General features: G+C 37.3%; 1 protein-coding gene across 7 annotated transcripts in view; it reads left to right on the top strand.

Moving 5' to 3' along the window:
* The window catches only part of LOC127418870 (utrophin-like), a 333,951-nt gene that overhangs the window by 207,571 nt on the left and 107,413 nt on the right, over window positions 1-18,967 (top strand). For all 7 annotated transcript variants that reach the window (XM_051659723.1, XM_051659719.1, XM_051659722.1 and 4 more), the window contains 2 exons: window positions 2,261-2,433; window positions 3,856-4,012. In XM_051659723.1, the coding sequence (XP_051515683.1) occupies window positions 2,261-2,433; window positions 3,856-4,012 (330 nt within the window). The remainder of the gene's footprint in view (window positions 1-2,260; window positions 2,434-3,855; window positions 4,013-18,967) is intronic.

Consider the following 18,967-nt stretch of genomic DNA (forward strand, 5'->3'; position numbering starts at 1 on the left):
GCTACCCAAAACATTTGACCCAAGTTAAACAATTTAAAGGCAATGCTACCAAATACTAACAATGTGTATGTAAACTTCTGATCCACTGGAAATGTGATGAAAGAAATAAAAGCTGAAATAAATAATTCTCTCTACTATTATTCTGACATTTCACATTCTTAAAATGAAGTAGTGATCCTAACTGACCTAAGACAGGGAATGTTTTCTACGATTAAATGCCAGGAATTGTGAAAAACTGACTTTAAATGTATTTGTATATGTATATGTATGTAAACTTCTGACTTCAACTGTGTGTGTGTATGTATATGTGTGTGTATATATATATATATATACAGGTGCATCTCAATAAATTAGAATGTCGTGGAAAAGTTCATTTATTTCAGTAATTCAACTCAAATTGTGAAACTTGTGTATTAAATAAATTCAATGCACACAGACTGAAGTAGTTTAAGTCTTTGGTTCTTTTAATTGTGATGATTTTGGCTCACATTTAGCAAAAACCCACCAATTCACTATCTCAAAAAATTAGAATATGGTGACATGCCAATCAGCTAATCAACTCAAAACACCTGCAAAAGTTTCTTGAGCCTTCAAAATGGTCTCTCAGTTTGGTTCACTAGGCTACACAATCATGGGGAAGACTGCTGATCTGACATTTGTCCAGAAGACAATCACTGACACCCTTCACTTGGAGGGTAAGCCACAAACATTCATTGCCAAAGAAGCTGGCTGTTCACAGAGTGCTGTATCCAAGCATGTTAACAGAAAGTTGAGTGGAAGGAAAAAGTGTGGAAGAAAAAGATGCACAACCAACCGAGAGAACCGCAGCCTTATGAGGATTGTCAAGCAAAATCGATTCAAGAATTTGGGTGAACTTCACAAGGAATGGATTGAGGCTGGGGTCAAGGCATCAAGAGCCACCACACACAGATGTGTCAAGGAATTTGGCTACAGTTGTCGTATTCCTCTTGTTAAGCCACTCCTGAACCACAGACAATGTCAGAGGCGTCTTACCTGGGCTAAGGAGAAGAAGAACTGGACTGTTGCCCAGTGGTCCAAAGTCCTCTTTTCAGATGAGAGCAAGTTTTGTATTTCATTTGGAAACCAAGGTCCTAGAGTCTGGAGGAAGGGTGGAGAAGCTCATAGCCCAAGTTGCTTGAAGTCCAGTGTTAAGTTTCCACAGTCTGTGATGATTTGGGGTGCAATATCATCTGCTGGTGTTGGTCCATTGTGTTTTTTGAAAACCAAAGTCACTGCACCCATTTACCAAGAAATTTTGGAGCACTTCATGCTTCCTTCTGCTGACCAGCTTTTTAAAGATGCTGATTTCATTTTCCAGCAGGATTTGGCACTTGCCCACACTGCCAAAAGCACCAAAAGTTGGTTAAATGACCATGGTGTTGGTGTGCTTGACTGGCCAGCAAACTCACCAGACCTGAACCCCATAGAGAATCTATGGGGTATTGTCAAGAGGAAAATGAGAAACAAGAGACCAAAAAATGCAGATGAGCTGAAGGCCACTGTCAAAGAAACCTGGGCTTCCATACCACCTCAGCAGTGCCACAAACTGATCACCTCCATGCCACGCCGAATTGAGGCAGTAATTAAAGCAAAGGGGGCCCCTACCAAGTATTGAGTACATATACAGTAAATGAACATACTTTCCAGAAGGCCAACAATTCACTAAAAATGTTTTTTTTTATTGGTCTTATGATGTATTCTAATTTTTTGAGATAGTGAATTGGTGGGTTTTTGTTAAATGTGAGCCAAAATCATCACAATTAAAAGAACCAAAGACTTAAACTACTTCAGTCTGTGTGCATTGAACTTATTTAATACACGAGTTTCACAATTTGAGTTGAATTACTGAAATAAATGAACTTTTCCACAACATTCTAATTTATTGAGATGCACCTGTATATATATATATTTATATATACACAACACAGTACACACACAGTATATGTCCTAGTGAAACAAATATTTGTGTGGACTAGATTGTATACTATTTCCTCGGCTCAATGACTTCATACGTGGTTTCACGTCTGATGTGATTAATCGACAGTTAGACTTGCAGGTGCATGTGTATGTGTGTGGAGAGTTTCATTGTCAGACTGACATTTTTATTTGTGCCTTTCTTTCATTGGGGAAGGTGTGGAAATGTTTCTGTCTGTCTATGTTGATTTATTTATCTTCCCTTGTAACAAAGTCACATAATAAAGGTGATAAAAGTGCAATCTCTCTCTTTCTCTCTCTGTAGGACATCCAGGCAGAGATTGAGGCTCATAATGATGTGTTCAGGAGTGTGGAAGGGAATAAGATGAAGATGGTGAAAGCTCTGGGCAGCTCAGAGGAGGCAGTGTTCCTGCAGCAGAGACTGGACGACATGAACCAGCGCTGGAACGACCTCAAAGCCAAATCAGCCAACATACGGTCAGTCACACACACGCTCACTACTCATACTGAACATGTTTTAGTCATGATGTTAATAAGGTCACATGAAGCCCATGAAAACTTCAGTCACTGGTTGAGACAGATGGGGACATGATTCTCATCTCTTTTTAAAGGGATAGTTCACCCAGGAATGAAAATTCTCTCATCATTTACTCAGCCTCATGCCATCCCTGATGTGTATGACTTTTTCTTCTGCTGAACACAAATGAAGATTTTTAGAAGAATATTTCAGCTCTGTAGCTCTGTACAATGCAAGTGTATAGTGACCAGAATTTTGAAGCTCAAATAAGCACGCAAAGGCAGCATAAAAGGAATTCATAAGACTCTAATGGTTAAATCCATGTCTTCTGAAGTGATATATTAGGTGTGGGTGAGAAACAGAACAATGTATAAGTCATTTCTTTACTTTTAAATCTACACTTTTAACTTTCACATTCTTCTTTTGTATTTCGTGATTCGCATTCTTTGTGCATGTCACCACCTACTGGGCAGGGAGTAGAATTTATAGTAATAAAGAACTTCAGTATTGATCTGTTTCTCACCCACACTTATAATATCGTTTTTGAAGAAATAGATTTAACCACTGGAGTCATTTGGATTACTTTTATGCTGCCTTTATGTGATTTTGTGCACTGTATTTTACCACTTGTTGTAGGTAAAATATGTCCACGCACGTCAGCTGTGCGCATTGTCAGTGTTTATTTTCGATTTCTTTAGCGATCTGCATTAAATAAATGAAGAAGAAAGTTCTGTCTCTCCTACAACATGCATCTGTTACTTATATTTGTTATAATGTATTTCGCGACACAAGCCGTATGCAAATACTCAGTAGCAGCTGTTATGTTTCGCATTTCCCCTATGCTGACGTAGCGTTGTTTGGGCGCAGTAAAGTTTGCATATGTGGATTGAACAGACAGATGCATTTACACTTGACCGAGTTACGAATAGAATACGTCTGAAACAACCACCGGAGGTTCAGATTTATATTTTGGTTCAGCAAAAATGCACGAAGTGACCAAGTGTAAATACCTTGTAGGAGATCAAGCGAAACATAAACAAAAACTTAATGAGTGTTCCTCCACAGCTCATACTGAATGTGCTTTACTTATGGGGCTGATAAGGTCAAAGGAAAAGAGTCAGTAGTAGAGACATATGGAGACATGTTTCTGTTCTCTTGTTAAATTGTGCAGTGGTGGGAACTAATTCTCATTAGGCACTAATTAGACAACACTTGTAATTACAAAGTCAACTGACACCTCCATTAACAAATACACACACACAGATGGGCTCACACAAGCGTTGAAGAGGTTTGTAAGTGCTGAGTGCAGGAGGTGAATTTAGACTGAAAATAAGTTGATATCCTGTGTTTGTGTGTGTGTGTGTGTGTGTGTGTGTGTGCAGGGCTCATCTGGATGCCAGTGCAGAGCGTTGGAACAGGCTGTTGTCAGTGTTGGAGGAGTTAAGCTGCTGGATCAGTGTGAAAGATGAAGAGCTGAACAAACAGATGCCCATTGGAGGAGACATGCCCACATTGCTGCAACAACACACACACTGCACGGTCAGCAAGCACACACATACTCCTACAGTATGAGGCGTAGTCTCATCTTGCCCCCTGTTTATCTCGCCACCTCTCTTCTTCACCCTTCAGTCCTGTTATCTGCTGGTCTCTTTCCTCCAGCATTTCATTAACTCATTAATGTCTTGTCATATTCCTCTGAGGGAATTTCAAGGTGCTTTTGCCCTACAGTTACACTAGCATTACTATTATACTATTGAAAGCTGTTAAATCAGTCAACCCAGTAGCTGTTGAGCCAGTCACTGGGTTTCCAACGAAGTGTTTAGCATTTTTTAAACACATTTCTAAAGATTTGACTAAAGAAAATATGAATCGTTGCACTTTTCCTTCAACTACGTCTCTCATGCACGTTATTTTGAGGGAGCCTGCTTTGTCATGATGGAGTAGCTGAATATACGGTATGATGCTCAAATAACAAACAAGCAAAATGTGTCATTAACTGACTGTCTGATAATGACTAGTAGTAGACCTGAGCAGAGCTGTTTTATATCCACACAATCACTGTGTCCAAAAACATAATAATCTGTGTAAATACTCACCCAGGATCAGAGATGATGTTTAAATGCTTAAATACACAGAGATATATATTTATTATTCAGATCTGTGTTGACTAAGGAAGAATATATGGTTTCTCATTAAAGTGTCATTTTTAAATGTAAAACAAAAAAAAATCTTACATTTACAGTAAAATACCAGCTGCTGTGGTTGCCAGAAATTCCCTGTAAAAAATACGGTGACCATGTTTCAGACATTACGGGATGTCATTTTGCTTCCTGTATATTTTACGGTTCACTTTTGTTTATATTATCAAATGATATTGTGGCGAGGATTAGGGCATGGCTGGGCCGTGAGGGTGCACAGCCAGCGCTGAATCAGATGATCAGCGGGAGAGCGAGATAAAGGGGAGCCAAAGACGCCAGTTCAGGAGAGAGAGAGAGAGACGCACACGGCCACACTACGTGTGTGTGTTCGTCTTTTGTTTTATGTTGATTTAAGTTGAGTTTTACATTAAACTTTACGTTGACTGTTCAGCCGGTTCCTGCCTCTTCCTTGCTCTTCCTTTAACTGTTACAGATATAAACCTAATATACCAACCTTTTGGAACTACACAAATATGCAACTCACTTGAAAATGGATTGTTATACACGGTTGTAACAACCCAAAGCCAACATGAAGACTTAAAGACCCCGTTTACACATGGTTTTAAGATGCCTCTCAGATCTGATATCACATGTTCAGGTGAGACACTTCACTGTTGACACCTGGGCGCTTAAATGCATCTCCTGTGACCACTTGTGATCGGAGTTCAAGGGGACGTACTCTGTTTCATGGCGACATACATCAATCACTGTCAGTGTGTTACTACATAATAATAAACTGCAAAAAATTCAGAAAAACAAACTACGCTAAAAAAAGTAAAAACTGAGTGACTATTTGCGGCCCGGTGTAAATAGCATTTGTCACACAGTGCAGCTATTTACACCCCAATAGTGTGGTGGAACCACAGAAATATACGACAAACTAACCAACAGATGTCACTGCAGTCGTGTGGGTTGTAAAGACGGTGCATGATTGTGTACTGTTGTCCTAGCGACTGCAGTTCGAATCTGCGTTTTGTCCCACTATTTTTCCCATCTGATTTCCTGTTTCCACTCTTAATATTTCCTTTAATACTACTTAGAATAATAAATACACATTAATAATATAGCTGTGAGCAGCAGTTAACAGGGTTCAAGTGGTTTACAAATTTTCTAAATGACACTGTTATAGCTACCCAAAAGATAAAGTTCAACATTTTTTTTTGTTGATAATTATTGACCTAGAGAGTCCAGAGAATTGTACTGTATTGGTTTTATTGAGGTTGAGCAAAAAACCTAGGACTAGTCCACAAAAGTAGGTTTTTTACATAATCGTGAATATTTAATAAACAATTTGATTGACAGCAGTGGTTCTTGAGGCAAAGTTGTTCAGAATGAGGAGATCTAACAAGATATGCATATGTGTGAAACTCTGTGATTACTGAGGCGTAAAACTCGTTAGCACCACTCGGTGTCCAATTTGTTTCAAATTTCTCACAGACCTCTAGGGCCAGGAGTCAAACAGGCCCACCGAGTTTTGTGCCGATCGGTCTCCATTAACCTTGTCTAATAGGTGCTCAAAATTCATTGGCCAATGGCGGCCATGTTTTTTTAGATGTGCCAAAGTCCTCGTAGACAGTCATTTTACCTTGAACAAAGACACTGCATGCCGATTTTCAACTCAATCAGACTAACGGTTGCATAGTTAAGAGCTGTTTTCATGTTTTTTTTCCTGTTATAGCGCCACCAAGTGGCCAAACACGTTTTTTTTTTTTTTTACTGTGACCTCAGATTGAGCTCATACACATGTGTACCGAGTTTGGTGAAAATATCTCATTTCCTTTGGCCGTTATAGCCATTTTAGTAAAAATGGCCCGCTCTTTTTTAACGTTTTGGCACCCCTTAGCGACCGTGAGTCCAAATTTCAACTTTTTTGATAATTATTGATAATCAGACTCCAGAGTATATTTCTGCACTGGTTTGTTTCCGATCAGGCGAAAAACCTAGGACTAGTTCGCAAAAGTAGGTTTTTAACATTATCTGAAATATTTACTGAACGGTTTGACAGACACCAATACTTCTTGAGGCAAAGTTGTTTAGAATGGGAAGAGCTATCAGTTGATATATATTACTTGTGTTTTTTCACAACATTGCATTATATACAACCATTAACACCTACAAAAATTGTGATAGCACCACTTTTTTTGATAACTTTTGATATTGAGACTCCATAGTCCCAATCGGACAAAAAACCTAGGACTAGTTCGCAAAAGTAGGTTTTATGAAAATCCAAGATGGCGGAAAATTTTTATAGGCGGAAATCGGAGCTATACGTGCCAAGGATTCCAGTGGTAGAAAGCACTTGAGTCTATGACAAACGGTCTAGGAGTTATGAGCAGTTTCGCGGTTTTGATCGCTGTAATGCAACTAACCATGTACAGTAATATGGTGGTAATATCAATCAATCAAAATGTATTTATAGAGCACTTTAAAAAAGCATGAAGTGTACCAAAGTGCTGTACAATTACAATAAAACAATACAATGATATAAAAAGTCTTACAAATTAAATTGAGTTAAATTAAAAGAAAGAAAAATAACAAGAACCTTTATAATGTTCCAAATGCTTCACTAAACAAATACGTCTTGAGACGGGTTTTAAACATACTGACAGATGTTGAGCCTCTGACAGACAAAGGCAAACCATTCCACAACATTGGTGCAGCAACAGAGAATGCACGATCTTCTTTACCCTTGAACCGTGATAGGGGAACATCAACAAGCATCAAGGTTATTCGATCTAAGAAATCTATGGGAGTTACGAATGACAATAATTTCAGAGATATAATCAGGAGCCAGATTGTGTGAAAAAAGGCCTTAAAAACATACAACAACAATATACAATATATTGCACTCTAAATTGGACAGGTAGCCAGTGCAGCGATGCCAGAATAGGGGATATATGATCCCTCTTTCTTGTGTTTGTCAGCAGTCTCGCTGCAGCGTTCTGTACCCGTTGAAGTCTTGATAATGATTGTTGATTAATACCCAGATATAGTGCATTATAATAATTGAGACATGATGAAATAAAAGCATGAACCACTTTCTCCAAATCATTAAATGCTAAGGCAGATTTAAGTTTGGCAATATTTCTCAATTGAAAGAAGCTTTTCTTTACCACAGAATTTATATACTCCGAGTCAAAAATAAAACCCAGATTTTTGACATAGGAACACAGATTAGATGACAGTGGGCCAAGACCTTCTGTATAATTATTTACACAGCTACTAGGTCCAAAAATGATTTTCAAAAATGAATGACTTATTATCATTTAATTGGAGGAAGTTGTTATCCATCCAGCTTTTTACATCTTTCATACATTCACAGAGAGTTTTAACATCATCACCTGGCTTCAAAGGGAGGTACATTTGCGTGTCGTCTGCATAGAAATGATACAAAATACTGTGTTTCTTAAAAATAGCACCAAGAGGAAGCATATATAATGAGAATAAAACTGGTCCTAAAATAGATCCTTGTGGATCCCCACAGGTTATCGGAGCTAATGATGACACGAAATTGCCCATTTTTACAGAAAAATACCTATTCTTCGTGTATGAGGAAAACCAACTTAATGCATTTCCCTGGATTCCAAAATACAACCTTAACCGTTCTATAAGGATGTTATGATCTATTGTATCAACTGCTGCACTGAGATCCAATAGCACTAAAGCAACACAGCTACTAGTATCCAACTTCAATAAAATGTCTTTTGTTACCCTAAGAAGAGCTGATTCAGTGCTATGTCCAGACCTAAATCCGGATTGAAATTTATCAAAAACCTCATTTTCTATTAAGAGGAAAGCTGTGTATAAATAATATTTTCTTATAATTTGGATATAAATGGCAACTTAGTGATAGGCCGAAATTTTTTTGGGATCTAAAGGATCTAGTTTTGTTTTCTTGATAAGTGGCTGGACAACCACATGTTTAAAGCTGGATGGAATAAAACCACTGGTTAAACTGCTATTTATAATTGAGAGAATGCTAGGACCAATTATGTCAAGAAGCTGAGCAAACAATTTAGGAGGGACGATTTTAAGTGTGAAGCAATGTCCTTAATATGTAAAAGTGACACTGCCACAAACTGACTGAACTTACTAGTGCAAGGGATTATATCAAATAAACCAGATGGATCAGGTGTAATGGAAGTTCTTATATTCTCAAACATTTCACAAGTATTTGTTGGTAGATCTGAGTAAACATTGTCTTCTGGTTTTAAAATGGTATTTATAGTCTTGAATAATACTTGAGGGCTATGAACATTCTGTGCAATTATATCAGAGAAGTATTCAGTTCTTGCCATTTTAACAGCTTTTTGATATTTAATTAAACACTCTTAAGACCTCATAAGATACCTGAAGCTTATCTTTTTGCCATTTTCATTCTGCTTTCCTACACTGCTGTCTATTGGCCCTAGTATTTTCATTTAGACAAAGTTGAGTTTTAGTTTTCTTTCTTTTTTTTTATATGGAGCAATGCTATTTAGAATCTCTGTACATACCATATTGAACAAAGTAACCAATTCCTCTGTACCCACATAAGAAGGAAAAAGTTCAATAGATTCCGTTAATGAATGAGCATTAAATGCTTCTGAAAAAGTTTAGACTGTATTTGGAGAAAATACTCGAGAGAGATAGGTATGTGACTGTAGTTTTGGAGGGTCAAACTGAAACGTAATATTAAACTCAATAGGCTTATGGTCAGAGAAATGATTACTAAAACTTTAAGATTACAGACAGGAATACCCATACATAAAATCAGATCAAGAGTGTGGAAATGTTGATGAGTAGGACCAGAAACAGAGAGAGAAAAATTAAAAGATTCAATACGGTTCAAGAACTCAGTAGCTAAAGGCATTGAAGGGCAGCAGACATGGATGTTAACATCACCAAGAAGACACTATCGAAAGACGTTATAATCAATAGAATTATATTTAGGTGGTCTATACACAAGAACACATAAAATTGGCCTTGGTCTCTCAACCACAAGTAACTGAACCTCAAAACTCTGATAGATCACAGCAGGTATAAGTCGCACTTATACCTATTTCTAAAAATTACTGCTAGACCACCACCTCGACCAGCAGTCCTCGGGGTGCTGAAGAAGTTACAGTTAGTTTGGGACAGTTCGGATAACGGGCATAAATCCCCTATATTAAGCCACGTTTCAGTAATAAATAAAAGGTCTAGGTCATGCGATATAAAGAAATAATTTAAGATAAAAGTTTTGCTCACAACTGATCTCGCATTGACCAATGCTACAGTCCCTGTAGTACAAACAGAAGTGACAGTATTTTGTAGGCTACTGGCCTTTCCACATATCGTAGATTGCTGTTTTGTATTCCTCTGCCACTTTTCCATGATCTATCCGAGACGGTTCGTACCGTAGGCACACATAAAACCGGGCAGATATACTGTACACAGGAATCCTCCGCTCTAGTCCGGTATTAAACTCGAGACAAAAATGCTTATTAGCATTCGCGTCATACCATTCACTCAAATCGAGCATGGACACCAGCTCGCTTTCCACGTCTCCTGCTGCTGTGGCGTTTCTTTCCATGTCTCCCAACCAGGTTCCAGTTGTTTGTTGTTTTGAATGACGTGGGTTGAGGGTATGAGTACCAGTCGCCTCCAGATTCCCACGAACATCTTTCAGTAATCGCAGCACGAATGTCGAACAATGTTTGGCAATCATAAACCAAGCAAGAACAGTCCATTACTGTAATAAAGTAGATGCTCAACAATAAAACATATAGAAAGGCTAGAGAGTGACGGCATGCCGACACACACACAGGCGCCATCTTGCTCAAAAAGGTTGGGATGTACTTGGCATTCTATATGTAGTATATATTCTATAAGTAATATAGTAACCATGGTTAATTTTGTGGTTACTGTAAATTTTCAACAACAACAAAATAAATGTCATGGTGAAACTATGGTTACTGTAGTAAAACCAAGGTTATATGTTCTAAGGTAAGGTTAAGGTTAGGTTTAGGGGTAGGGGTAATGTAGTGTGTCTGTGGGACTCTAAATAGATACAATAAAGACACTGCAGTGATGCCCATATACTGTATATTAATATTTAAATATGGGTGCAAACATCATCTGCCAAAAAAAAAAAAAAAATGCAGATGCAATTTAATCTAAGCAAAAACGCAACATTTAGAGCAACATTATCCATTGTTTTATTGGAATACATGTATTAAACACTAGAACTTTTCAGCAGTACCAATACATATTGCTTTTCAGCATTACAGCACCAACACAGACAGACACACACACACACACACAGCTCCGTGTGTCTCTTTCTCCCCTCCGCCACCGTCTCCTCTCTTTAAGTACTCCCGCTGCTCCTCACTGGAACACAAGACTGGTGTGGCGCACAGGTGGAACTCGTTCACCACTTATCTCTCCGGCCTTGCTCTGCCCAGACGCTGCTAGGCCACACCCTGCTCGCCACACCTGTTTTTTTTTACTGTAGCATTTGTACGTTATTTTTCTGTTTAAATTACGGGCATTATTTACAGCGTACTTTCTAAATCCATTAATCATTTTTCATTTCATATTCAATTAGGAATTCAAAATTGGTAAAACAAAAAACGACTTATTTCATTGTTCGTTTACAAAACCAATATTAAAAAAACAAATAATGACTTGTTTTTCGTAATTTCAATTTAATGCTCAAGTTAATATAGGAAAATTGGAAAAATAGCCATGGGACGCTGTGCGTTTTGATTATTTGATTTCACTAATATATGGCTTGAATATTTGATTTGCACATATGGGTGGACCTGAAATGCCTCTTTCTTCTAATTGGTCCTGCACCATCGTCTTCCTCAATGCTGTGACACAGAATAAAAATTCTCTGTTGTTTAATTGTTCAGAAAATTCTGTACCATTTATTCTCCAAAACTCACCACGTTTATTACAGCTGAACTATCTCTCTCATCAAATGTATCAGACAGCCCTATGCATAAACCTGCTGTCTTTGGCGTTGTTGCAGTTTGAAAAGGCATACATTCATAAGATTATTGAAGCATATCCCTACATTGTAAAGACATAGGCTTACGTTTAACTGCGGGGTAAAGTTAGTTTTAGGTTTGATATTCTTTGGATATTCGCCTGTGGTGCATAAGGGACTGTCTGAAAACTCCACCCACAACTAAAACGTCACTGGGGTCAGAGCAGTCCTTTATTTGACTTGCATGTTCTATCATAAAAAAATAAATAAAAAAAGACATTTCACAGGTTTTAGTAGATCGCCAGAGTAATGGCTGTGCATATGTGTGTACAGTATTCACTTAATACAGGTGACATTTTTACAGTTAGTCAGTCTATCCACTGGAAAGTTACTATATCCTTTGAAATGTGAAAATAACATTTTCAGGAGCTTTTATGTTTATCCTAAAATAACCTAATACTGTACTCATTATTAGATTTACTGTAATAATCTCACCTGTCATAAATTAGTTTATCTACTGGGAACTTACTTCAACCTTTGGAATGTGAAATAACATTTTGGTGAATTATTTATTTGTTTATTTTAAATAATCTAATACTGTATTCATATTATTGGACTTACTGTAAAATTCTCACTTGTAGTAGCTCAGTCTATTAACTGACAACCTACTACAACATATGTAAAAGTGTACTTTTAATTTTTTATGTTTAACTTGCACGTCAACTGAATGAGTGATTGGACACCGTCTGTGTTTAGTAGTGAGTGGAATTTTCAGACTGTCCCTTAAGTACGCTAAGCAATGAAAGCACATCGGAGCATTTTCAGTCATAATTCTGCAGCCACACCAACTGGCAGTTCTGAGCAGGGCCTTTACCACCATAGACATTGAGGGGGACATGAACCCCCCAATATTCATAATAGTAGTCTATCTGTATGGGGTTTGTCCATGGTTGATTATTAAATTATTACATTTGGTCCCCCTCAACTCTGAATATGTGGTTACGTCCTTTGCTCTGAGTGCATTGTTTTATGTCTGTATATTATAGTTCTATATCATTTATATTTATATAACCATAACATCAAGCCAAGAGTGCAAAATCTTTGCAAACTTGCCGCCGGTAGAGAGTGCGGGTGCAAGAAACCAAATATCCAAAAAATATTGAACCTAAAACTAACTTTAACCCCCTCTGGGAGCTTAGGTGTGAGGGACTTGCTCATCATGGAAATTATGCTAAAGGAAGTTCATGAAAGCTCGACCAGTGAATTTAAAATCAGCATTTACACATAGCTTTCACATTTGTCTGATAATAAAAGGCACACAAAACTGCAGCGTATACAACCCAGTAGTTAAAGGCCACTCATATTCCCATTCAAAAACATGGATGTCAGAATGATCTGAGGTTGAAATTAGCACTCTTCGCTGCTATGTAAATACTTATTGTCTTATATTAAATATTAAATGTCATAATATCTTCCCATTTATTTGTTGTTGTTATTATTATTATTATTATTATTTATCATTTGCTATTTACTGTTGTAGCTGTTATAATTCACTGGCATGAATGCTCATCTGTCTTGGTTGCAGCCTACGTTAAGTCTGTATGTTCCCTGAACCGCATCTTGCTTTGTTCATTACACTGCAATATGTAAAAATTCAAATAATCTGATTCTTTCAAAACTCTTTGATTTCTCATTTCAAAAATGCACGAAACACTGATGTCAATTTAAAATGCTCATTTAAAGCAATCAAACTATAGCTGCCTTAGACTAATTATTAGGACAAAATGTGTCCCGACTGTAAGTCCACCGTGACACGATACATGGCTCGTAAAATCGGGACTGTCCCCGGTTTTAAAGTGACGTCTGGTCACCCTAACTGTGAATGCCATACCTGCACTGCATGGCACCACTTATAAATGAATAAAACAAGTTGTGTGGCACAAAGAAGGATAAATGTGAGAAAACATTTGGCATACAGAGCGAGGGATTAATCTTAATATCCATCTTAATAATATATGCGTGCATGCGTGCGTACGTGTGTCGTTCTTATTATCAGTTGCTTCATGTGGCAAAGACACCCTGTCTGCATTCAGTGAACATTTTACGGTTATGTGTAGGCACTGTGTCTGACTATTTGATGAGAGAGATAGTTCAGCTGTAATAAATGTGGTGAGTTTTGGAGAATAAATGTAATATTAGCTGAGACGAATTCATCTGAACAATTAAACAACAGAGAACTTTTATTCTGTCTTACAGCATTGAGGAAGACAACCTGGTCCAGGTTGACCAATCAGAAGAAAGGGCCGTTTCAGGTCCACCCATATGTGCAAATCAAATATTCAAGCCATATATTAGCGAAATCAAATAATCAAAACGCACAGTGTCCCATGGCTATTTTTCCAATTTTCCTATTTTAACTTGAGCATTAAATCGAAATTACAAAAAACAAGTGATTATTTTTAATTTATTTTTTTATATAGGTTTTGTAAACGAACAATTAAAGAACAAGTTGTTTTTTGTTTTTACGATTTTTAATTCCTAATAGAATATGAAATGAACGAATAATACACGGATTTTTCTACGGTCACATTTTAATGTGCGGACACAACTATTAGTGAACTTTCCGTAGGTTTATTCCCTCTAAAGAGTGTAAACGCTGTGGTGCTATCAAAATATTGCTCTGTTTATTGGATATCCCGACCAGCCTGAGCCAGCAACCAATGGTTTGAGTTTGGGGTGGGACTATCTGTTTGACCTGACCAGTGGGAGTTGAAGGGGAGTTTTCAGGAATCCAGATAAATTAGCAATTCTGTTTGGTGCAATTAAAGGCACAGAAATTTACCTTTCTAACTTTTCATTAAAAAGTACATGCAGGTTCTGTCCATATTTCTTGCTGCTTTTGGCTATATGATGTAGGAATGCCTACAGCGACGAGAACACAAAAGACTCTCTCTCTCTCTCTCTCTCTCTCTCTCTCTCTCTCTCTCTCTCGACATTTTGACTAATGATCCTCTGGAGCAAAGACAAAGATTGCCCCCATTTTGACTCTCTCTCTTTCTTCACATCATCTTTTTCTTTGGCTCTTATAATAGATTGTCTTTGAGTCGGCTGCCCTGGTAAGAGCTTTCGCCATGCGGGTACAAAACACGGGGCCTTTTGAACACGTCACGGCTGATTTGTGTGCTGCTCCAACAGGCTGACCAGGATAGAGCTCTCCAGAACATGGGATAAAAGGGAAAACGAATAATTTGTGTGAGGTCTGAGAGACTTGAAGGAACTAAACACTGTGTCTGTGTGCAGACGTCCACTGATAAAGCCACTGAGCCTGTTAGAGAGACACTTTAAAAAGAATTACCTTTATTCCAACATTAATTAGGTATAATAGGGTCATCATATGAAACGGGTGCCTTTTCCATTTTGAAAAGATGATTTTAAAAGGTAAAGCATGTCATTTCTGTCTTTGGTGGCACTAAACAGAATTCCTCATTTTGATAGCGCGAGTGGGCAAATCAACCTTCCAATGGATAGGAGAAAGTATTTTAACATCGGAAAAAATGATAGACGTCATCTTTAAATTGAATTTCTTTAAGAATTAAATATTTTTATCAGACAAATAATGTGTTAATAAATTGCATTGTGCCATCTCAAGCTAAATTAATACATTTGAATCTATTTTTGGGATATAATTAAACCTTCATAACTAGCAGGGATGAAAGTTTCATGGTTTACTTCGACATTAAAAGCCACGTTCTTGATATTTCCGCAACTATTTTAAAATCTTTCAATCGTTATCAGTTGTTTACAATATCATGGTAACAGGGTTTAAGTCCCCGACTGACAAACACAAAAAAAAAAAAAAAAAAAATTATGATAAAGCCATAAAAAGAAGTGATATTTGTTCTAAAAGCACTCACTTCCTGAGGGGTGACAGTGTCTTTATGTCAGATATTTTCTGATTTGTGAAGAAGTCCACTACTGTATTAAAGGGATTATATGGCAGTTTAGGGGGAACAATTTCAAGTCATTTTAAAAATATGCTGACAACTAAAATATAAAGCAAAAAAATAAAATAAAATATAGAGACAATAAAGACAAATTATTATTATAAACTTATAAAAGAAAACTTATAAAAGAAAAAATGTGTGTGTGAGAGAGAGAGTTTTTATGAGATCTTGATAAAGTATATTTCTACAGTATAAACACATTAATTCATGTAATTTTCCCACATGACATTCATTTCATCATTGAAGGTAAAGTCCATTAGAGGACAATACCTTCGTCATTCACTAGCTCTGAATTTCCTCTGATTTCACACATCTAATTATCCAATAGAAAGCCTCCTTTAGTGCTGCTGTAATTAAAACTATCAATCACCCATTAGGAAGGTCTTTTTAAAGTGTAAGAGTGTAGTATGTGTGTGTTCTCAGTTTTCATAAAACATGTTCTACTAGAATGGCTTTTGATCATTATGAGTACATATGGTTTATGTAACACTAGACTCTCTAATTTTTACCAACCATTTAAAGTAAACGCCCACCCATGAATTAAAGTTCTGTCATCGTTTACTCACTCTCATGTGATTACAAACCCATATGACTTTCTTCAATGGAACGTAAAAGGAGAAATTTAGCAGAATGTTCACACTGCACTTTGGTTATTCAGACTTTGAAACAGCCGAAACGACAGAAAAAAACCATGAAAGTATCAAAAAAGTAGTCCATCCAACTAGGGCGATTTATTCCAAGTCTTCTGAAGCCTTATGATAACATTGTGTGAGTAAAAGTCCAAAATTTAAATCATGATTTACTGAAAATCTGGGCTTCCAGCATGACTGAAATCTCATTTGCACATATGCATATTCGAGAATCAGTGATTAACGTCAAACCAGTCTCGATAGGGCTTTAAGTGATTCACATGGGTAACATTGTTTCTCCAGTCTGTCTGTATAATTTGAGTTTTATGTTGGTGCGGTATTTTATGTTTCTTTTCTTTTATTTGCAGACACTTGTAGCCTGGTTAATTTGCAGGATTAATCAAGCATGTATGTCCTTGTGTTTATCAACAGGAGAAAGATATTGTCGATTGTCACTCTATGCTAATGGCTGTTCATGCCCTTGAAAGCTCGTGTGTAAAACCAGAATGAAACATGTGTTTTATCATAGGCAGTGAAACTAATTTCTTATGATAAAAGACTGTTGTTGTTTGTTTGTTTTTTGTGTGTGGTATCAAATGAAATGTTGGTGCACTAATTAGTTGTTTGCCAAGACTGATGCTCATGCTTAGAGTTACTGATTTAAATACACTGCTAGCATTAAGCAACAAATAAAAAAGAGCACAATGAAAATTTTGCTAAACATCTCTTTTTGTGGTCCATTCAAAAACGAAAGTCTTTATCCGACTGCTTTTCTGTAAATGTATATAAAATCAGTCATAATTCAAGTAGAGAAGTAACGGCCTTTCAAAAGCTGAAAACTCTTTAAACTGATGGCTGTAACTTTGCAGGGCTGTACTCTGTTAAATAATGCCGAAGTCAGTGTGATTTATTTGGATCTGAAATCCTTGGACTGTTAAATAAGAGATGTATTAAAGCAGTCGGGTGGCTCTAAAAATCTCTGACCCACGACAGGAATGAAGGAGCTCATTGTGACTAAAAAGAACTGACTGACGATTCACTCTCGAGTTCCTTTTTATGCATGCAATAAAGCAGTGAAAGACTCTTAAGTGTTCTCTCTCTCACCCTGATGAGAGGTAGGCCATACGTTTTTGTATGTCTGTAAAGCTGACAGTGCTGCTAAGCAGGCTGTCTCTGATAGGTTTAAATAACACATTAGTTGTGAATCAAGGTCTTTTTGCTGCTTAATTATCGATTTCAGCTTGCACAATTTTGCACAAAAGTTGATTTGTGTGTTTTTTTTTTTGTTTTTTTTTTTTGTCTTACATTTTTGGCTTGAAACATTTTCGAAGTACATGAACAGACACTTCTGTTAATGCAAAACTGTTGCTTGTGATGTTGCATTACATATGACTTTCTTTATTTCGGTACATAATGGGAGACATTTTGTAACTAATGTTCTGCTCACTGATGTCATCTAAGGGCAGTGGATAGCACCCATCTCTTCAAAGGACGCACAAGTATAATGCAGAAGTCTAATAAATAACTGGATGCAATTGCGATTCGTGCCTTGTTCTGAAGGCACACAATAAGGATAGGTGAGAAGCAAACCGAAATTGAATGTATTATTTAATACAAATCGGTGTGTGTCCATGAGAGTGCACAAGAGCAGTAGTTTACATTGCCCCCGCTCACAAAATGGGATGTTGTTCTACAACTGAACCACCACAGAGATATATAACAACAGAAAACACAACACAACTGCACACAAACCAGAGAACCAGACTTACAAAATACAGGTGCATCTCAATAAATTAGAATGTCATGGAGAAGTTCATTTATTTCAGTAATTCAACTCAAATTGTGAAACTCGTGTATTAAATAAGTTCAGTGCACACAGACTGAAGTAGTTTAAGTCTTTGGTTCTTTTAATTGTGATGATTTTGGCTCACATTTAACAAAAACCCACCAATTCACTGTCTCAAAAAATTAGAATACATCATAAGACCAATAAAAAAACATTTTTAGTGAATTGTTGGCCTTCTGGAAAGTATGTTCATTTACTGTATATGTACTCAATACTTGGTAGGGGCTCCTTTTGCTTTAATTACTGCCTCAATTCAGCGTGGCATGGAGGTGATCAGTTTGTGGCACTGCTGAGGTGGTATGGAAGCCCAGGTTTCTTGGACAGTGGCCTTCAGCTCATCTGCATTTTTTGGTCTCTTGTTTCTCATTTTCCTCTTGACAATACCCCATAGATTCTCTATGGGGTTCAGGTCTGGTGAGTTTGCTGGCCAGTCAAGCACACCAACACCATGGTCACTTAACCAAATTTTGGTGCTTTTGGCAGTGTGGGCAGGTGCCAAATCCTGCTGGAAAATGAAATCAGCATCTTTAAAAAGCTGGTAAGCAGAAGGAAGCATGAAGTGCTCCAAAATTTCTTGGTAAATGGGTGCAGTGACTTTGGTTTTCAAAAAACACAATGGACCAACACCAGCAGATGACATTGCACCCCAAATCATCACAGACTGTGGAAACTTAACACTGGACTTCAAGCAACTTGGGCTATGAGCTTCTCCACCCTTCCTCCAGACTCTAGGACCTTGGTTTCCAAATGAAATACAAAACTTGCTCTCATCTGAAAAGAGGACTTTGGACCACTGGGCAACAGTCCAGTTCTTCTTCTCCTTAGCCCAGGTAAGACGCCTCTGACATTGTCTGTGGTTCAG

This window comes from Myxocyprinus asiaticus, chromosome 28 (assembly GCF_019703515.2).
Source record: "Myxocyprinus asiaticus isolate MX2 ecotype Aquarium Trade chromosome 28, UBuf_Myxa_2, whole genome shotgun sequence".
Classification (NCBI taxonomy): Eukaryota; Metazoa; Chordata; class Actinopteri; order Cypriniformes; family Catostomidae; genus Myxocyprinus; species Myxocyprinus asiaticus.